The sequence below is a fragment of the Sapajus apella genome, unplaced genomic scaffold, assembly GCF_009761245.1.
Source record: "Sapajus apella isolate SASKATOON/1434 unplaced genomic scaffold, GSC_monkey_1.0 scaffold37, whole genome shotgun sequence".
NCBI classification, from domain to species: Eukaryota; Metazoa; Chordata; class Mammalia; order Primates; family Cebidae; genus Sapajus; species Sapajus apella.
In genome coordinates this window covers 21,183,598-21,204,279 of record NW_022436977.1, presented here as the reverse complement: position 1 = coordinate 21,204,279, position 20,682 = coordinate 21,183,598, and the positions used below count along the sequence as shown (strand labels likewise).

Sequence of the window (20,682 nt, the reverse complement as noted above, 5' to 3'; positions counted from 1 at the left end):
TTGGGATGCTGAGGCAGGAGAATCACTTGAGCTCCAGAGGCAAAGGTTGCAGTGAGCTGAGATCATGCCACTGATCTCCAGCTTGGGCCACAGAGTGATACTCCGTCTCAAAAAAAAAAAAAAAAAAAAGAAAGAAACCTGAGTTTTGCTTAATATGGGGACAGAGAAATAGAAGTCATGGTGGGGAAATACAATCAAGAAAAAGTTTTAAGATGGGAGAAATAGCATGTTCTATGTTGATGGTAATAATTTTTAGAACATCTCCAAAATTTTTATGGTGTAGAAGATTTACTGGAGTAGTGCCCTTGAATAAGTTTGAGGTCATGAGATCTACTCAGGACTGGCTTTAAGTAAGAGTGTGGGCAGTTCATTTATAGTAACAGGCCACAGGCAGAGAAGGTGGGTGCAGATGCAGAGGTTAGGTAGATGTGGTGGGAGTCTGAAAAAAGTTTTTTTTAAATTGCTTCCATTTTTCTCACTGAAGTAGGAAGCAACTGAGAGAGAGGATGAGGGAGGAGTGATGGGGGTTGAGGTGTGAAAATAGTGTGAAACAGTTGCCTGGAAGTGTAAGACAGTGAATAAGTTAGGAATGTGTCAAACACTAAGGACTGATGATAAATCCTCGGCTTAGAAAAGAGCCTACAGATCATAGAATTCAGGGAGTTTGTGAACTTGGAAGGAAAAAAAATTACATATTTATTTATTTATTTTTGAGGCAGGGTGTTGCCCTCTGTTACCCAGGCTGGAGTGCAGTGGCACAATCATAGCTCACTGCAGTCTTGAACTCCTGGGCTCAAGAAGTCCACCCACATCAGCCTCCTTAGTAGCCGTACCTGCAGGAGTGTGCCACCACACCTAGCAAATTTTTAAATTTTTTATAGAGACAGAATCTTGCCATGTTGTCCAGGCTGGTCTCAAACTCCCAGCCTCAAGTGATTCTCCCACCTCGGCCTCCCAAAGTGCTGAGATTACAGGCATGAGTCACCACACCCAGCCAAAATTACATCTGTATTTTCACTAACCTCTAACAGAAATTTAGCACCTCATTTAATTGTGAATGTAGGCAACAAATCACTGATACTGGCAGTAACTGCAGTGTTCTTATGAATAGAAATAACAGATATTTTAATATTACATTACAAGTGTTGAAGATACATCTAAATATTGTTTGCATTGAGCACACTTTGTAATTATAATTGCTATTAAACTTACTGTTAGATCTTTAATGCATTAATGAAAATCAGTTACTATACCATAAAAATTTTTAATATTTTGATAATTATATTTAAATATAATTGTTTTCCTTTATGAACCCATGTGTTTTTTACAAATACTTAAAAATGTTTATTTATTTATTTATTTATTTGGAAGATGGAGTGTGGCTCTTGTTACCCAGGCTGGAGTGCAATGATGCAATCTTGGCTCACTGAAACCTCTGCCTTCTGGGTTTAAGCGATTCTCCTGCCTCAGCCTCCTGAGTAGCTGAGATTACAGGCGTGCGCCGCCACACCTGACTAATTTTTGTAGAGATGGGGTTTCACCACATTGGCCAGTCTGGTCTCAAACTCCTGACTTCAGGTGATCAGCCTGCCTCAGCCTCCCAAAGTGCTGGGATTACAGGTGTGAGGCACTGTGCTCGGCCTAAAACATGTTTAATTGGAACAAAATATACATGACATAAAATTTACAATCTTAACTACTTTTTTAAAAAACATCATTTAAATTTATTAGTGTATAAATTCTTAATAGTCCAAATTGAATATTTTGATATTTCAGTTTTGCTAACAGTGTTTAAGCTTAATCATAACAATTACAGAAGCTCCTCAAGAAATAGTCAACTGAAGGAATAATTTATAAATGGTCAGTACCTTTTAGGGGCTAGCTGAATACAAAGTAAATACTTCTCATGCCTGTAATCCAAGCACTTTGGGAGGCTGAGGTGGGAGGATTGCTTGAGCCCAGGAGGTTGCGGTTGCAATGAGCTGTGATTGTGCCAGACCCGTACTCTAAAATCTTTATCATACTGTTTTTAATGTATGAAATAAATATTCTGTTTATAAATATATGTATGTAAATAGAATGCATACACACCCACCCACACCCCTAGGTCAATTTCTTAGGTCTAAGTTGTGGCTAAATTCACTTTTAAATACAAGGTTCCAACTATCCAAGTTGCTGGGCCAGTTGACTATACCTGGAACAGCCTTTTTTACCTCATAAGACTCTGTACTTGAACAGCTTGAGCGAATTTCTATCATACTATTTATCACATAGCCCAATTACCAGTTTATTGGCCTCCCATTAAAGTGGGGGCTCCCTGAGAGCAAGGACTGTCATCTTCACTTTGCCTTGAAGAGTAGACATAGGTCCCAAATCATCTGCTAAACGAGGAATGAACAATATTCCTCTTCAAATGGTGTGTGTTTGCCCATAATTAATATGCAAATATTCTAAACTATAGTCTAATTTAAAATCCCTATGTTTAAACAACAAAATTATACCAAGGCTTTGAGATTTAGCTTGTGCTAAATCATTTTTTAAAACTGTAGCTCTGAGGCATTTTATTATAAAAATACTCATATACATAAACTAGTATGAACTTAAAATTCATGATATATTTACTTCATTTTTTAGCTTGACCTTCTAGTAGATCTTTAGCTTCATTGATTTTGGCTGCTATATAAGGAGATCCTCCTTTGTCAGGATGATTTAAAAGCATAATTCGTCAATGAGCATCTCTTATTTTCCCTTTATTGGCAGTAGGGCTTACACCTAGTATTAATGTTGCTGCCCATTTTGTCATTTTGGGTTCAGACCCACCTCTGTAAAAGCCACCACTGAAGGCAGATTTTGGTAGACTTTGAAAAACTTGTTTTACTTGAGGCTCCATATGCTCCATGGCTTGCAAAACATAACCACCTGTAAATCCTGCAGCTGCGATGGTCAGTCCAACTGCTACCACTGTACTGGCCATGGCTGCTGCGGCTGGGTTCCCTTGCTTCCACTGGGAGCACGGCTCATCCCAGCGCAGAGATCGTGGCCGACACTCACACGCCTGAACCAGAGAGCGATGCACCTGCGACTGCCACAATCTTAACTACTTTTAAGTGTATGAGTCAGTAATGTTAAGTACATTCATATTGCCCTGCAACCAATCTCCAGAACTAAAACTGACACTCCATACCCATTTAACAATTCCTCATTTCCCCCTTCTCCCAGCCCCTAGCAACAACCACCCTTCTGCTTTCTGTTTCTGTGAATGTGGCTACTCTAGATACCTCATACAGTAGTTTACCCTTACCTTCAGGGAGTATGTTCCAAGGCCCTCAGTGGATTCTTGAAAACAGAAAATACTGAACCTGACATGTTTCTGTTCATTTCTTCCATCTGCAAATTTAATGCCTTTTCCATCTTAACTAAGCATTTACGATGCACTGTGGCCACAACTTTTGCAGTTAGAGGTGCAACAGCAAAACTAGCATGAGTTTTTTTTTTCTTTTTTTCACAATTTCACGAATGGGGAGATTTGTTTCTTACCTTAAATCTTAGCAACCTCAGCATAATATTTTTTTTTTTTTCTTAGCAAGAACTTCCATCTTTTCACTTAAAGAAAGCACTTTATGGCTTCTCTTTGGCAAACTCAAATTGGCAGCATCACTACTCTTGTACTTTGGGCTCATCATTAAGTAAAATATGGATTTCGTGCAAACAAGCCCTGTGATACGCTCTGGTAACTGAGATGGCTACTAAGTTATTACTGGGTGAGTGTAGTTTACAGTGTGGATACACTGGAAAAAGGGAGGATTATCATCCTGGGTGGGATGGAGAGGGAGGACACAAGATTTTATCACATTATTCAGAAGAGCACTCAATTTAAAAACTTACAACTTGTCGTCCAGGTGCGATGGCTCATGCCTGTGATCCCAGCACTTTGGGAGGCTGAGACAGGTGGATCACTTGAGGTCAGGAGTTCGAGACCAGCCTGGCCAACATAGGGAAACCCTGTCTCTACTAAAAATACAAAAATTAGCTGGGCATGGCAGCTAATTTTAGTCCCAGCTACTCGGGAGGCTGAGGCAGGAGAATCACTTCAACCCAGGAGGCAGAGGTTGCAATGAACCAAGATTCCATCACTGCACTCCAGCCTGGGCACCAGAGTGAGGTTTTGCCTCAAACAAAACAAAACAAAACAAAACAAAATATTAATTATGTATCAATTTTTCCATTTAATTTTTTTTTTGAGACAAGGTCTCACTACGTGGCCCAGGCTGGCATGCAGTGGTACAATCCCAGCTCACTGCAACCTCTGCCTCCTGGGTTCAAGCAATTCTTCCGCCTCAGCCTCCTGGGACTACAGGCATGCCACCATGCCTGGCTATTTTTTTTTTTTTTAAAGACAGAGTCTCAGGCCGGGCGCGGTGGCTCAAGCCTGTAATCCCAGCACTTTGGGAGGCCGAGGCGGGTGGATCACGAGGTCAAGAGATCGAGACCATCCTGGTCAAAATGGTGAAACCCTGTCTCTACTAAAAATACAAAAAATTAGCTGGGCATGGTGGCGCGTGCCTGTAATCCCAGCTACTCAGGAGGCTGAGGCAGGAGAATTGCCTGAACCCAGGAGGCAGAGGTTGCGGTGAGCCGAGATCGCGCCATTGCACTCCAGCCTGGGTAACATGAGTGAAACTCTGTCTCAAAAAAAAAAAAAAAAGAAAAAAAAAGACAGAGTCTCACTCTGTCATGCAGGCTGGAGTACAGTGGCTCAATCTTGGCTCACTGGAATTCCGCCTCCTGGGTTCAAGTGATTCTCCTACCTCAGCCTGCCAAGTAGCTGAGATTACAGGCTTGTGCCACCATATCCAGATAATTATTGTATTTTCGGTAGAGATTGGGTTTCACCATGTTGGCCAGGATTGTCTTGATCTCCTGACCTTGTGATCCACTTGCCTTGGCCTCCCAAAGTGCTGGGATTACAGGCTTGAGCCATTACACCTGGCCCTACTTCTTTTTTTTTTTTTTTTTGAGACGGAGTTTCGCTCTGTCGCCTGGCTAGAGTGTAGTGGTGCGATCTCAGCTCAATGAAACCTCTACCTCCTGGAATCAAGCGATACTCGTGCCTCAGACTCCTGAGTAGCTGGGATTACAGGCAAGTGCTACCACACCTAGCTAATTTTTGTATTTTTAGTAGAGACGGCATTTCACCATGTTGGCCAGGGTGGTCTGATATCCTGACCTTGGGATCTGCCCACATTGACCTCCAAAAGTGCTGGGATTACAAGCGTGGGCCAGCCTATTTTTTTTTTTTTTTTTTTTTTGCAGGGGTGGGCGCAGAGTCTTACTCTGTCACCCAGGCTGGAAAGCAGTGGAATGATCTTAGCTCACTGCAAACTCCGCCTCCTGGACTCAAGCGATTCTCATGCCTCAGCCTTCCAACAGCTGGGATTACAGACGTCTGCCACCACACCTGGCTAATTTATTTTATTTTGTTAGACGAAGTTTCACTCTTGTTGCCCAGGCTGGAGTGCAATGGTACGATTTTGGCTCACTGCAACCTCCATCTCCCAGGTTCAAGTGATTCTCCTGCCTCAGCCTCCCAGGTAGCTGAGATTACAGGCATATGCCACCATGCCTGGCTCATTTTGTATTTTTAGTAGAGGTGGGGTTTCACCCTGTTAGTGAGGCTGGTCTCAAACTCCTGACCTCAGGTGATCCACCAACCTTAGCCTCCCAAAGTGCTAGGATTACATGTGTGAGCCACTGTGCCTGGCTAATTTTTTTATTTTTAGTAGAGACAAGGTTTCACCAGGCTGGTCTGTAACTCCTGGCCTCAAATGATCTGCCTGCCTCAGCCTCCCAAAGTGCTGTGATTACAGGCATGAGCCACCTCGCCCAGCCTGAATGTTTCTTTCTTTAATTTTTTCCTTGTTTTTTAGAGACATGGTTTTGCTTTGTCACCCTGGCTGGAGTGTGGTAGGGAGATCACGGCTCCCTACAACTTTGAAGTCCTGGGCTTAAGCAATTCTCCCATCTCAGCCTCCTCGGCAGCTAGGACTACAAGTACAAGCCACCACACCTGGATGTTTTTTGAATTATCTCTTTTTATAAACTTCCTGTTGTTTTTCAATATCCTCTCTCTCAAATAATACTATTTATAGTCCTGTGCCTCTGATTTTCTTGTGGTTTTGAAAACGAATTGTTTGTTTCCTCTGAGAATACATTTTCTTTTTCTTCTTCTTCTTTTTTTTTTTTTTGAGACTGAGTCTTGCGCTGTCACCCAGGCTAGAGTGCAGTGGCATGATCTCAGCTCACTGCAACCTCCGCCTCCTGGGTTCAAGCAATTCTTGTGCCTCAGCCTCCCAAGTAGCTGGAATTACAGGTGCATGCCACCACGCCCAGCTAATTTTTGTATTTTTAGTAGAGATTGGGTTTTGCCATGTTGGCCAGGCTGGTCTTGTACTCATGACTTCAAGTAATCTGCCCATCTCGGCCTCCCAAAGGCTGGGATTACAGGCATAAGCCACCATGCCCAGCCATGAGATTAAATTTTCTGTGTTTTTGGGGGGTCAATTTTTATGTTAGGACTGTTTTCTCCAATGCTTGGTGATCCTTGGCTCTATACTCTTCTCTACAAGCAAGGCACTAAAAACCTGGGTGATGTCCGGTATGCGTGGGAAGAGCTGGTTGCACTTTAAGATAATCTGACTGGACCATTTCATTAGGTGAGGCCTAAGTGCATCTAATTATCCAAACTTATCCCCGTCTCAGGGCCTTGGCATATGCTATTTCTCTTGTCTATGTTTGATTAAAGTGTATTTAACTGAAGTAACAGAAACCTGACTCAAGGCAGCTTAAACAAACAATAACAAACAAACAAACAAAATATGGTTGTTCCCACAGCAGGACACTCAATGTAGAAGAAATGTTACAGTTGAGGTATCCAGCGGTCCAACAGCATCACCAAGTACCAAGATTCTTTCTGCTATTCATTTGCTTCAACCTAACATTGCCTCTCTTCTAGGTGATAGACTAGAGCTGCAAGGAGCTGTATAGGCTATGTTTTCCTCATTCATGTCAGTGGGAAACAGCATTGTCACTCCCATAGCAATGGACAAAAAGTCCTTCCCTTTGCTCTGATCAGGTTAATCTAGGCCACATGCTCATTCCTGTACCAGTAACTGTTACCAGGCGAATATCACGAAATAATCTGTTTAGGCCTGGATTCCTAAACCAATCAATATTAAAAGGGATTAGTTTAATTGACTTAGCCATTCAATACCACCCTTAGCCATACAGTACTCCCTTGAGTATAGGCTGAAGGGGAAGAATTTCTTTTCTTTTTTGGGGGGGTTGGAGTTTTGCTCTTGTTGCCCAGGCTGGAGTGCAATGGCATGATCTTGGCTCACTACAACCTCCACCTCCCAAAGAACCACTTCTGAGGTAATATTTGTTTGTTTTTTGAGAAGGGTCTCACTGTGTCACCCAGGCTGGAGTGCAGTGGTGTGATCACAGCTCACTGTAGCCTCCAAGAGGTAACATTTAAACTGAGACCTAGCGCCTGTTGCCTGTGATAGCCTCCTGACTGGTCTCATTTCTATTCATCTGCTGTAATACATTCTCTACTGACAAAGTGATCTTTTCAAAACTTACCTTCTGCTGATGAAGAGCACAGGCTGGGTTAGACTCTCAGCTCCACCCCTTATTATCTCAGTTTCCTTGAGAAAGTTATTTAACCTGCTTGGGAGGAGGTTTCTAAATCGGTAGGAAGAGGGTAATGACACCTCCAAAGGTCATCGTAAGCCTCAAATAAGAAAAATACACTAAATGTGCCAAATAAAAATCCACATGATGTTAGCTAGTAGTTATATTAGCAGTAGTAACTTGGATCTCATCACAATCCTACCTCCCTATCTGACTAGTCTCACACCGCCCTGCTCATTAGGCATTAGTGACTTTCCCTTTACCTACACAATAATCTTGTGGCTCTTGATGGGATGACCTGAAGGAGGAGGGCCTTAGAGCCTTTACATGTGCTGTTCCCTCCTGAAATGTTCTCCCTGCCCTTCCCTCCTTGCCTTGGCTAACTTGTCATCTTTTTGCTTTAGCTCAAATATCACTTACTTCACCTCCCTAATCAAAATTAAAGCCTACAGAGTCCACAGGTGTACTCCCTTCATCGCACCAGCAGTACTATTTAGTTACTTCATACCAGGTGGAATTGCTCACAGAGTCCTCATTCAAATTACACTGACATCTGTTTTTATGGGTCAGTGCTTATGCTGTGCGTACTGTGAAACATTTTGAATATCATCCTTGCGTGGAATCTGTTATTTTCCATTAAAGCTATTATCACAATCAGTTTTCATATATAGGCCGATGTGGTGGCTCACACCTGTAATCCCAGCACTTTGGAAGGCTGGGGCGGATGGATCACTTGAGGTCAGGAGTTTGAGACCCACCTGGCCAACATGGTGAAACCCTGTCTCTACTAAAAAAAAAATACTAAAAAAGGCCAGTGCGGTGGCTCATGCCTGTAATCCCAGCACTTTGGGAGGCTGAGATGGGTGGATCACGAATGAGGTCAGGAGTTGAAGACCAGCCTGGCCAACATAGTGAAACCCTGTCTCTACTAAAAATACAAAAATTAGCTGGGTGTGGTAGTGGGCGCCTGTAATCCCAGCCAGCAGGGAGGCTGATAAAGGACAATCACTTGAACCCAAGAGGTGGATGTTGTAGTGAGCCGAGACTGCATCACTGCACTCCAACCTGGGCAACAGAGTAAGATTCCAGCTCAAAAAAAAAATTTATATATATAGACACACAGATATATACATACATATACGCATTTTAGAGAGAGAGAGAGATAGTGGGACAGAGAGAAAGTATATGAGAGAGCTTTTTTCTCTTTATATCTTTCACTGTAGGAATATGTTCTGCTCATCAAGATACACCCAATGCCAGTCGTGCGTGGTGGCTCATGCCTATAATCCCAGCAGTTTGGGAGGCCGAGGCGGGCAGATCACCTGAGGTCAGGTATTCAAGACCAGCCTGGCCAACATGATGAAACCCCATCTTTACAAAAATACAAAAATTAGCCAGGCATGGTGGTGGGTGCCTGTAATCCCAGCTACTTGGGAGGTTGAGGCGGGACAATTGCTTGAAATCTGGAGGTGGAGGTTGCAGTGAGCTGAGATGGAGCCACTGCACTCCAGCCTAAGGGTATCTTATTACCTTTTTTTTTTTTTGAGACAGAGTCTCACTTTGTTGCCCAGCCTGGAGTGCAATGGCAGGATCTGAGATTACAGGGGTGAGCCACCATGTCCGGCCTCTCTTAAACTTTTTAACACTTGTTAATTTCTCTTTTCAAGAGCAGTCAGAGGCTGGGTGGATCACCTAGGCTCAGGAGTTCGAGACCAGCCTGAGCAACATGGCGAAACCCATCTCTTTAAAAATACAAAAAATTAAAAAATAGAAAATTAGCCGGGCATGGTGGCATGTGCCTGTGGTCCCAGCTACTCGGGAGAATGAGCTAGGAGAATCACTTGAGACTGGGAGGCAGAGGTTGCAGTGAGCTGAGATTTCTCCACTGCACTCCAGTATGGGTGAGTGAGATCCTTCCCCCCCACCACAAAAAAGTTAAGTTCCAGGCTTTACACCTTCAAAGAAGACATACTTTGGGTATTATTAATACCCAAAGAGAAGTGGGGGGGTCTGTGTGGCTCAAGCTGGTCTCAAACTGCTGGGATCAAGCAATCTCCCTGCCTTGGCCTCCCAAAGTGCTAGGATTACGGGCGTGAGCCACCATGCCCCACCTATTTTGGTATACTTTAATTATGTATTTTATTTTATACTTACTTTTTGTGAGCAAGTGATGTTGATTTTAGATTTACTATAGAAATATGAAGTTTGATTTATATCTTTTATTTAAGAGCGATACAAAAATATTTAGTAATATTTTTTCAGCTAGTTTGGTATGGAAGAAATAGGATAGTACTGATTTGAGATTTACTACTTTCCATCAGCTCTATGTTGAGGTGAAGCCAGCTTGAAATTCGAGCCTCAACTTGGTTGTGCTGTGGGCAGTAGCTGGAGGGAGACACAAGTTAACATCTACAACCAATCCTTTCCTGTGATATTTCCTAAGCATTTCTCCTTTAACCCGTTAATTCCTCAGGTCTGGTAGAGACTTTTGTAAACAGATTAATGGAACTGGGAATGAGAATGAGTTTAATTTTTGCGTCTTGTCTTATTCCAGGGTTTTTGTTTTGTTTTGTTTTGAGACGACGTCTCTCTCTGTCACCCAGGCTGCACTGCAGTGGTGCGATCTCGGCTCACGGCAACCTCTGCCTCCCAGGTTCAAGAGATTCTCCTGCCTCGACCTCCTGAGTAGGTGGGCATGCACCACTACGCCCAGCTAATTTTTTGTATTTTTAGTAGAGACAGGGTTTCACTGTATTAGCCAGGATGATCTCCATCTTCTGACCTCGTGATCCACCAGCCTCGGCCTCCCAAAGTGCTGGGATTACAGGTGTGAGCCACCACGCCTGGCTCTAATTTTTGCTTTTGGTCTTATTCTAGGGTCTTAATACAAAACCAGGTGTGGCTGGTGGAGATGACACAGTGAGGAAAGGTCCAGAGGGAAAAAGCGGACATAATTTGTGCATTATCTAATCTCAGCCACTGATTCAACTCCATAGTCTGTGACTTTTGGAGTCCTCCAGTATTTCCAAGTTGCATCTTCACATTTAAAGTTTCTGGGGGAAAACGAGCAGGGCAGATTTTTAGGAAATACCAGATGTGGCAGGGGCGTGGAAGGGGACAATGGGAATAGAAGCAGGTTTCTTAAGTTGTGTTTGTACTAGATTTTAAGCGAGCTGAGAACAACTCGCGTTCAAGTAAGCGGCTGAGAGGTGGTCCTACGCAAGAACACGTTTAGTCGTAGAGTACCGGTAACACAGAACTGGTTTAAACCCCACCCTCCGTCTCCCGGCGCTTCTTCAGGGCGACTTTGTCAGTACCCCAAACGGTCCCAGCATGAGGTCACTCTGCCCGGTCACGTGCTCGAGCCCGCGGGAGCGCCACATCGCCAGCCGCACCCCTCCACCCCCACCCTGCCCACGTGAGCCGGCCTAGTTTCTCAACGCCCGGCCCTACGCCTAGCTCGGGAGGCCCCGCCCCACGCTGAGCGCTCCGCCCGCGACTCTCAGTCCCTTACCCACCCAGGCTCTACCACGGCCCGTGGACCCACGTGTTTTTTCTTGTCCAATGGGAGCCGGCGTCCGGGTGCGAAGGGGCGGGGAGGAAAGGGACGACTGCGTTACTTTGCGAGAAGGGGGCGGGACCTGCAACGTCGGACAGAACGAGGGGACGTAACGGAGGGAGGTCGGAGCCGCTGCCGTCGCCATGACCCGTGAGCATCTAGACCCCTTCTCCTTGCCCTTTTCTTTCCCTTCACCCTAAACATCACCTGCGAGTGGCTAGCTTTGACCTTCCATAGATTCCCTGGCGAGGCCTTTTTCTGGGCGCGCTCTGTAGCCACCCTCACAATCGGTGCGCGGAAATCGAGCCTTTTGCCCACAGCCACTTCACGGGACCACCCCCCCGCGTTAGGCATAGGCCCTCCCGGACCTTCTGCGGTGTGAGGAGAAGCCCAGCGCCCCTGTGATAGGCCCAGAGCCCCCTGCTTCACAAGCCAGCCCATCCCCCACAGAGACCCAAACCGTCCCCACAGACCCCGCCAGCTGTTTGGGCCCCACGCCGCCCCGAATCACGCCTCCAGCTGGCTTCTCGGGACCTCTTCTCTCCATCCCGCATTTTAACCTGGCCCTTGGCAGATTCGCCACTCCCCCCTACCCTAAGCAGCCTGGGCCTCGAAGGGGGCCGGTGTCGGGGCCGGGGGATTGAAGTGGTGTTGGATCCTGCCGCTGGCCGCACTGGGGTAGAAGGGTTGCCGATGTGTGGGCACAGCGGCCCCGGCGTCTCACCTTTATAATCTTCTTTCCTTAGGCGGTAACCAGCGAGAGCTCGCCCGCCAGAAGAATATGAAAAAGCAGAGCGACTCGGTTAAGGGAAAGCGCCGAGATGACGGGCTTTCTGCTGCCGCCCGCAAGCAGAGGTAGCCCCAGGGAGGGGAGGGAAAGGGACGGTGGAGACCTGGGTTAGACCAAAGGTTACAGCAGGAAAGAGGTATCTCAGGGCTTGAATCTGGACTAGTCGTGAGGAGCAGAGTGCATTGCTTCCTCTAGGGTTTTATTTCCTCCCCAGCCTCCAAATTGTTAGCTTACAGCCTTACAGGAAAGGACGGGGGCGGGCGACTGCCCTCAGTCTGATTTTTGAGCGTGCCTGGGTTTGACCTTAAGGGCAAGGGCAGGGAGCTTCACATTTCAAAAAAGTTGTGGTTATGACAGCCCAGTACTTTGGCCCTCCTTGCTGTTCGGTTCTACTCCCTTCTCCCTACTCACTGGTGTTGTTGGGTGTGGTACTCAACACAGAATAGAGAGCCTTGGGCCTGTGTCGCCAGACTTCTGACCCTTTGGGCAACAGCCAGATGGAAACTGGTTGCCTTTTGAGCCTCAGCTCTCTTCCTCTTGTTCTCCTAGGGTGGGAATGCAGCAGCCAAACGCTGAGCTTAGTCCCATCCACTTCCATCTTATCCTTTGTGCCCTTCATCCCCCTGCATCTTGTCCTTTTTGCCCTCTGGTACCTCCCAGTGCCCCATCATCTCTACCCCCAGGGACTCGGAGATCATGCAGCAGAAGCAGAAAAAGGCAAACGAGAAGAAGGAGGAACCCAAGTAGCTTTGTGGCTTCGTGTCCAACCCTCTTGCCCTTCGCCTGTGTGCCTGGAGCCAGTCCCACCACGCTCGCGTTTCCTCCTGTAGTGCTCACAGGTCCCAGCACCGATGGCATTCCCTTTGCCCTGAGTCTGCAGCGGGTCCCTTTTGTGCTTCCTTCCCCTCAGGTAGCCTCTCTACCCCTGGGCCACTCCCGGGGATGAGGGGGTTACCCCTTCCCAGTGTTTTTTATTCCTGTGGGGCTCACCCCAAAGTATTAAAAGTAGCTTTGTAATTCCTTGAGCGCCTGGTTTGACTGGGGACTTGGGGGGATGGGGTTGGAGGAATGACTGCCCTTTCCCACCAAAAATGGAGAACTCTTTAGACTCAGATTGTGGATATGTAGGCTTAATAAGTGAAACATCACAGAAGAAGCCTTTATTATACAATGACAACCAAACAAGTACTCCGGATATGTGGTAGAGGAATCCTCTAAGAACCATAGAGACTTCTTTTCTGTGATTTTTGTTCCCCACCCTTGAACACCATCTCTGGGATGGAGTTGGCCTAAGAGTGAAGGCTGCAAGATCTGTGTTTATGCCTCTCTTCCTCATTCTTCCTCAGTTTGTTCGTCTGCTTGAAAGTTGGCCAAAAAATCCTGCTGCTCACCGACTTCCGTGGTCAGATGCTGTCAAATGTTAACATTCTCTTCTGTCATTCCTCATGGAATGAGGGTGGTTTTTGTCTTCCCTCTTCCCTTGACCTCAAGATCAGAATTAAAGCCTGGGGTAGCCTCTGCTCCTTTCTTCCAATGCCCTGGTTTGTTCTGTGGTTCTGGGCTTCTTATATCCCTGTGCCCAGGGCTGAACTGCTTATTTTCCTTTCTCCAAGGGCAGAGCTGTCTTCAGTCCCTGTTGGTCTTTCCCCACCCCCACTTCCAGCCCAAGAGCCAGGAAAGGGCTGGTGCCACACTGTCTGCTAAAATCAGCAGTGGTTCCTGAGCTGCTGGTTTGGGAGTTAGGCTCTTGAGCTGGGATGCAGATGTAACAGTAGCTCCAGTGCGTCAGACACTGCCCAGCGCATTAGAGTGTGTTTGACCACTTCTTCCAGTTCAGACATAGTACTGACTTTAGCCTAAAGGGAAATAACTCCCCATTGTATCCTTGATGTATTGAGCTGGGCTGGACAGCTCCCTTTTAGCCAACTCTAGGAGTACAATGTCAGGGGAGCCCATTTGTGAAAGGGACTTAGACTGGAGGATATTTGTTATCTGGGGATACGATGCAGTGGTGGTGTCGCCTTCGTCGCCTGAAAATAAGGGGCTGGGGTTTCTGGGTGGGGGACCAACAGAGTGGTGCCAGTAGCAGCCCCAGATAGAGGAGTACACAGGCCCAGCATGAGGAAACTTTGACCCAGAAGGTGGCCCAGCTACCCTTGGTGAAGGTCTTTTCCAGTTCTGCTCCCTCATAGCTGTGTAACCAAAGGCTCTGGTTAGAGAATATGAAGGGCCTTAGCTTTTAGACCCGATCTACCTCGTCACCCCAAGTAATGGCAGACCCATGTGTATCTGGAATGGCCTTGAATTGCTCTTTCTGTAAAATAACTAGATCTTCAGGAGAGTATCTAAGGCCCACCTCCATCTTACCTGAACCAGTTGGTAAGGGTAACCATGACATAGAGTGAGGCAAGGAAGAAGACGAAGTGGAAGGCAGAATAGCTGTAGGAAAGATGCTGGACTTGGACTGGAGGAGCTGGAGGGGTCTCTTGGTCAGCTGGCCTAGCAGCCCCACCCCTTTGTCCTGGAGAGATGAAAGGGCTGCTGGGAGCAGTGTTGCTGAAACACCTCTTCCACTCTCCCCCAGCTACCTTCTTTAAGGTTCTTGAAGGTTCTTATGGCACTCCACAGAGATCTACCACTTCTTATGGCTCCTCACTTGACACTCACCTTCGTCTGCCTCCACTCTTTCAGGGCAGCAGAAACACAGTGAGGGCTTCTGCAAAACAGAATGCAGGTTTTGGAATGGTCTTAAAATATGTGAGGGTGTTAATCTAGGAAACTTCCCCCGTGAAAAGATTGGTCTAGTATTAAAAAGTGAAGGCACACCTGGGTTCAAATTCTAGCTCCATCATATAACTGGCTGTGCGGACTTTGGTAAGCTGTTTAATCTTTTGTGCCTCAATTTCTCCATTTGTAAAGTGGAGCAAATACCTACCTCACAGGGTTGTTGTGAGGGTTAAATTAAATGAGATTATGTAAAAGTATCTAGCACAGTTGCCTAGCACATTGTGGGTACTCAATAAAAGGTAATAGCTGCTAGAATCTGAACATTCTGGGTAGAGGTTGGTAGGATGTGTGTGTCTTTGTGTGAGGGAGGGAGGGGTGTTGGGGATATTGAGCTGTTTATCCTCACCTGAAACTCATAGCTGTAAATCTTGACAATCCACAAGGGTCCAAATACCTCAGCCAGGTAGGAGGCCTCATTGCTGAGAAAGAAGAAAGTTCTTAAGCTGGTCTAGTTAAATAGGGATTATCTGGGGGCATTTACTACCAACTGGTCCATATTGGTAACCCTCAAAAGAGGGTACCATACTCCCTGTGCCCTTTTCCACCAAAGATTTAGAATTCTATTCATGTGAGAGCCCTAAGATCTTTGCACATATTTTACATTCTCAAATCATTTCCAACCCCCCCCCCCCCCCCCCGCACCTCCTTCATCTCATAGAGATCATCTGACAAAGTACTATTCTTAGAAATTGTCCCTGTTTGTGGGGAACTTTTCTCACTCTAGTCTTGCTCTAAACTTGAAATGAACTATGGTCCCAGACATTCTCCTGACCATCTCTTCCTGTCCTGGGCACCCTCCCTCCTCTCAAAGCTCTACCCTTGACAGCTTTACGCACCAAGCAAAAAGCACACAGGCATACATAATGCCAGCACTCAGCATTGCTAGAGAGGTATCTGGTGTTTGGGGTTCCATTTTACTCAGGCCAGGCAGGCACAAGGTGTGATTCTGTCCTTGAAGGATTACTGGGAAGGGACACAGAAGAGATGGTGTGAAGAACAATGAGCTGGGTATTTGGCAGGGGCAAAAAAAGGTCTTAGCATGTAGAATCCAGATCCTGTTTCTTACATCTCTCTGGAGGACGGCTGGACAGCGCAGAGAAGGTCAGATACATGATATAGCAGCTGATGACAGAGGCTTGTAGAAGGCCAGAGCGGGGTTGCTCTGGGGAGTGAGTATCATTGCTTTAGTCTACAGGGTGTTTCCTCCGTTCCTACCCCCACCTGTACTACTGTCTCCTCGTGGGGGTAGGGAAGCAGAGATTCTTTTATCAAATAATTGAGATTAGGGAGATAATGAAACTCGATACACTTTTAAGGCCCCCAGAATCTGGAATGTGGTAGGGCATGTACCCACTGAGGCGGATGCAAGGAGTGACGGAGAGGAAGGAGATGAGGCCACAGAAGCAAAGGTGCAGACTGAGGAGCATCTTGTTGAGCAGGCAGCCAGCTGGGTGTGTGTAGTAGCGGAATAGGAGCATAGCTCCCACACCTGCCATACTGTAGAATCCTAGGGTGGCCAGCACGACAGCCAGGAACCAGCTACAGTCTTGAGCTGCACCTGTCTGCCTAAGGGTGAAAGGTGGGCAATGACTTGGAGCTCCAACTCTTTTACCTATTACCAACTATTCCCCTGCTCCCAGAAGACTGGTGTGACTCCATCCTACTTGGCCCACAGAGTCATCACATTCCTAAGCTTTTTTGATACTGCTCAGTGGGAGACTGCGGGACCAGTGCTCTGCCATGCCTTTTGCCCAGCCCTTTTCATAAAGCAATACTAGAAACCTTCCCAGGAAGAGCCTTTAGGGTTAAGTGCCCCTTACCAGTTCTTGTTCCAGGAATGGGCAAAAGCTGTAATAAGCACCAACTGTAGTAGGATGAATGCAAAGCCTCCACAAATGCCAATGTAATGCCAGGCTGCAAGTGGAAACCAGTGGAAAAATGTGGTCAAATCATTACTCCTCTTCTTACCTGCTTGTTATCTTAGAAAACTTAGCCAGAAAACTTAGCCTACTCCCCCAGAGTGTGGGAGGGAGATTACCTGGGAAGAAATGCTGATCAGGAATGCAGAAGGCAAGGGCACAGAGACCTAACAGGAACAGCAGCTTGAGGAGCCAGAAGCTGGTTAGGAGGGAGAGACAAAACCAGACTCAGGAGAAAAGGCAAAGGAGAGTGAAGACTGCCTATGGGGAAAGGCAAGAGAGCAAGCAAAAATACAGGAAAGCGGACAGACGAGACAACTGAGGAACCAATCACAAATGAGGGGACAGGCCTATTGTACCTTATTCCAAATTCTAACTCAAAGATACTTAAATAACATAATGTGGGCAATGTTTTACAGTTTATAAAGGATTATATTACAACGACAACCCCATTGTTATCTCCATTTTAGATACTAGAAGCCTAAAGAGGATTAAGTTTCTGGCTTAAGGTCACACAGCAAGTACACTGGAAGCAGGGACTTAAACCTGTTTTCTGTCTTTTTACAGTGCTATTACTTCATCCTGGAATTTCCTTTACCCAGCTTGTGTCTACTTTCCCTCTGTCCCCTTCCCACCCAGAAGGTACACACAAACCTATTATGCAGCTGTGCCCGCGGGCTGGTGGGGGAGTGGAGGTGGACCAGCAACACAGCCTGCAGCAGGTGGAAGGTGGCGGTTCCTGCACATACTCGGTACACAGCCCCAGAACCACTGAGCACTGGACAGTCAGAGAGGCCAAACAGGTGGGCACACAAGCCTGAGGGCATCTGGATCTGGGAGTGTGTGTGTGAGAAATGGCAGGACAAATCATAATGCATGGAAAGGTACCTACTTGTCATGGGGTATGACCACTCACTTGTTTCCTGTCCCCAACCCAAATCTCTTTTCTTTGTCAGGGGTTTTCCTTTTATCTCTTCCCACCTGACGACCTGACCCCCTCTCACTTACCCTGTGTGTCTTGCCCCACACCCTTTCCACTACTGTCCTTGACAGCAGGAGGCAGCAGATTGCTGAGGCCCCCACATGGAGGAAGATGTAGAACAAGCGGCTGCAGGTGGATGCGGTGAGAAAGGGCCACCTAGAGTGGCAGCAGCTGGCACAAGGAGCAGGCCCACAGCAGCACACCTGGGGGTAGAGCAGATGCAAGGTGGTGAGGTGGACTTGCTGAGGAAAGCCATACGTTAATGTATGTGTGAGGTTAACCCAGGAGGTTGAATTCCAAAATTTCCCTGTCCCCTTTCTTTCTTTGACTCAGGTTCTGTTTCAAGCTGGTTGCAGCCATTTGGGATTGCCTTCCACTGACAACTCAGTAGGGATTTCATTACAAGCAGGTTTGGGATATCTGACCTTTCTCTAGACCTAAACACCTGGGACAGGGAACAGGCTGGAGAGAGTTACATATTACCAGAGGCAAAGAACCAGAACGACATTATAGGAGAAAAGAGGCCTGTCGTTTTTATTGGCTTCCGCAAGTTTTCCTCCCCAGCTTCAGCCACTCTTCCCTTTGCATCCTCTCACCTGACAGAAGGGGCTTCTCACTAGGACACTGCTGCTTCCGCTGTGCTGCTGTGCCAGGCCCAGGGAGGTGCTGGGGCCGGGGCTGGCCTTGGCACCCACCATCCTTGTCCCAGGGATTAGGTTTAGGTCCACCAGACAGAAGGCAGATGAGAGCAGCAGCTGCTGCTTTCCTCAGCCCACTGGACTTCCACTGTGCTGGGGCTGAGCACCGCGTCGCAGGCAGAATGGGGACATCGGGAAGACGACACTAACCTCCACGATGTGGTAAATGCAAATACCCTGTGAAGGAGTTTTTCTCCTCAGGGCCTCACCACTGGGACTACTCAGGCTGTTCTCTCCAGATTAACGGCTGTTTGCCTATCTGGTCTCTTGTGGATTAGCATTCTTAATTGGTTTAGGATTAGACGTCACCCATTCAGGTTGAACGGCGTTCCCTGAGGTGCGTGCGTGTGTCTATGTGGTGAGGTGACTGTTCCTAGGTTAAGACGGGGGAAGGATGTCGGTGGGGCGGGCCGGAGCGGTGACGGGTTAGGTATGACAGAAGGCCTTGCAGAAGGCAACACTGTACAAGCCCTAAAGGAAGTCTAAGAGACAACCGCCTTCCTCACTGAAGCTTCTAGAACTGGAGCAGAAAGAAGGTGCGGCCCAGGGCCAGCCCCGCCTCCTCCCCGGGCGGAAGTTGTGTCAGTTGCCGGAAGTCGCCGTGGGGTGGGGCTTATGCAGCGGCGTGGTGAAATAGATATGGCGACCGAGGGGGATGTGGAGCTGGAGTTAGAGACCGAGACCAGTGGCCCAGAGCGACCTCCCGAGAAGCCACGGAAACATGACAGCGGTGCGGCGGACTTGGAGCGGGTCACCGACTATGCAGAGGAGAAGGAGATCCAGAGTTCCAATCTGGAGACGGTAAGGTTGGCCAAGAACGTGTCGGGGCGGGCTGAGAGCAGAGGGAGGCTCTGAGGATGTATGTAGCTGGAAGCCAGCGCCCTAAGACGGGATTCTGGTCCCCATGGCAGGAGGCGGCAATAGGATAGAGCCGAGGGAAACAGCGGTCATCAGAGCCCGCCCTTGCCTAAAGAAGCTTGATAATGGGCTTAAAGGGGACCTCAGATGTATAGAATGGAATTAAACATAGTCCTTGCTACCTGGTAACACTTATCATCTTGAATTCATACCTGAGCCCCTTGTTTTATTTGCTTTTTAGATTATTGGGAATTGTGGGTAGCGGAGCAGTAACTAGACCTGCCTTTCCCATAGGCCATGTCTGTGATTGGAGACAGAAGGTCCCGGGAGCAGAAAGCAAAACAGGAGCGGTAAGTCTTCAGGGGTAGCCACCTTTAACAGTTCTTCCCTCCCCACTCTCCAGACAAAAATAAAAAGCATTATTAAGCCTTTATACCGTTCTTCAACTTTATCACCAATTCCTGCAGATCTAGGCGCCACAACTTTACTACTCTAGTTAGCAGAAGGCCTGCTCCCAAGACTTCAGGGGAAAGGAGTATTAGTGGGAGTTTTTGTTTTCAATCAAGTATTTGCCAAGATTTTTTTACAGGGCACATTTGGGAATGACCATTACTGGGAGTTTATGGTGTTGGTTGAGAATGAGGACTAATCTATTTAAATATTTGCAGGGAGAAAGAACTGGCAAAAGTCACTATCAAGAAGGAAGATCTGGAACTGATAGTGAGTAGTAGTGCCTAACTCTAGTGTATGACCAGGGGAGCTTGTTCTATTTAACTTGGGTTGTTTCCTGAAACAAGTGGAGTCAGTATATTTGGTGGCACATTAATGCCTGGGAACCTATGTAACATGATTTTTTTCTGCAGATGACTGAGATGGAGATATCTCGAGCAGCAGCAGAACGCAGCTTGCGGGAACACATGGGCAATGTGGTAGAGGCGCTTATTGCCCTAACCAACTGATGCGTGCTTTCTTAGATATGCCTACTGGATTAATTTATGGCAATAAATTTTTTTTTTTTGTCTTTTTTTGGTTTCATCATCTTGGGTCAAGTGCAATATATACTATATTTTTTTGTGGGGAATTTATATGCTGGGGAATAATTGAATTTAAGTGACTCATTAAAACCTTAGCACACCTATGTGAAAACTCAGTGTAGAATACCTTATGTGTAGATGCCAAGTGGCAGGTCAGTCTCATTCACCTGACTAGCTCTCCATAGTTTTCAAGGTACATATGGAGTCCCAGCAGAGTTACTGTACTCAATGGCATGTGTCTCCAAGATAGCTTATGAATATCTAAAAGGTTAGCTCCCTGCCTAGGAACCACCATATATAGGTAGATGTAAGTTATGAACTCAGTTCATAGGCCACCTTGAGTTAGAATTTTGGTACCTACAA

General features: G+C 46.7%; 3 protein-coding genes and 1 pseudogene across 6 annotated transcripts; 2 read left to right on the top strand and 2 right to left on the bottom strand.

Annotated features, from left to right (window-relative positions):
• Positions 1-1,709: 1,709 nt before the first annotated feature.
• Positions 1,710-3,579, bottom strand: LOC116564489 (annotated as a pseudogene). The gene has a single exon (XR_004274923.1). The product of XR_004274923.1 is annotated as a mitochondrial import inner membrane translocase subunit TIM14 pseudogene (transcript).
• Positions 3,580-10,607: 7,028 nt separating this feature from the next.
• Positions 10,608-14,304, top strand: SERF2 (small EDRK-rich factor 2). Of its 2 annotated transcripts, none has more exons than XM_032297643.1 (3): positions 10,608-11,401; positions 11,998-12,106; positions 12,702-14,304. In XM_032297643.1, the coding sequence occupies exons 1-3, from the start codon at positions 11,395-11,397 to the stop codon at positions 12,985-12,987; spliced, it is 402 nt and encodes a 133-aa protein (XP_032153534.1). In that variant the 5' UTR covers positions 10,608-11,394; the 3' UTR covers positions 12,988-14,304. The 2 variants fall into 2 exon arrangements, with proteins under 2 accessions (XP_032153534.1, XP_032153535.1); XM_032297644.1 differs by having other exon boundaries at positions 11,214-11,401; positions 12,725-14,304.
• On the bottom strand, positions 13,471-18,535 carry SERINC4 (serine incorporator 4). The gene is made up of 12 exons (XM_032297647.1): positions 18,326-18,535; positions 17,756-17,932; positions 17,402-17,580; positions 16,867-16,946; positions 16,649-16,742; positions 16,183-16,394; positions 15,895-15,990; positions 15,665-15,791; positions 15,175-15,247; positions 14,709-14,757; positions 14,409-14,562; positions 13,471-14,233 (listed from the first exon to the last, which is right to left on the bottom strand). Exons 1-12 carry the CDS (start codon positions 18,425-18,427, stop codon positions 14,011-14,013), a joined length of 1,566 nt encoding a protein of 521 aa, XP_032153538.1. The 5' UTR covers positions 18,428-18,535; the 3' UTR covers positions 13,471-14,010.
• On the top strand, positions 17,927-20,323 carry HYPK (huntingtin interacting protein K). Of its 2 annotated transcripts, XM_032297645.1 has the most exons (4): positions 18,865-19,228; positions 19,580-19,635; positions 19,954-20,005; positions 20,149-20,323. In XM_032297645.1, exons 1-4 carry the CDS (start codon positions 19,043-19,045, stop codon positions 20,242-20,244), a joined length of 390 nt encoding a protein of 129 aa, XP_032153536.1. In that variant the 5' UTR covers positions 18,865-19,042; the 3' UTR covers positions 20,245-20,323. The 2 variants fall into 2 exon arrangements, with proteins under 2 accessions (XP_032153537.1, XP_032153536.1); XM_032297646.1 differs by lacking the exons at positions 19,580-19,635; positions 20,149-20,323 and having other exon boundaries at positions 17,927-19,228; positions 19,954-20,013.
• Positions 20,324-20,682: the final 359 nt, after the last annotated feature.

Bases quoted from the DNA above. Each gene is read 5' to 3' on its own strand.
- HYPK (XM_032297645.1), top strand. From the start codon at position 19,043: ATGCAGCGGCGTGGTGAAATAGATATGGCGACCGAGGGGGATGTGGAG. The intron at 19,636-19,953 runs GTAAGTCTTCAG...AAATATTTGCAG, and splicing joins CAGAAAGCAAAACAGGAGCG to GGAGAAAGAACTGGCAAAAG. The intron at 20,006-20,148 runs GTGAGTAGTAGT...TTTTTTCTGCAG, and splicing joins AGGAAGATCTGGAACTGATA to ATGACTGAGATGGAGATATC.
- SERINC4 (XM_032297647.1), bottom strand. From the start codon at position 18,427: ATGGTGGGTGCCAAGGCCAGCCCCGGCCCCAGCACCTCCCTGGGCCTG. The intron at 16,395-16,648 runs GTAAGGGGCACT...TTTCACCCTTAG, and splicing joins CATTCCTGGAACAAGAACTG to GCAGACAGGTGCAGCTCAAG. The intron at 14,758-15,174 runs GTGAGGATAAAC...TCTGTTTTGCAG, and splicing joins TTTACAGCTATGAGTTTCAG to AAGCCCTCACTGTGTTTCTG.
- SERF2 (XM_032297643.1), top strand. The intron at 12,107-12,701 runs GTAGCCCCAGGG...GGTACCTCCCAG, and splicing joins GCTGCCGCCCGCAAGCAGAG to TGCCCCATCATCTCTACCCC.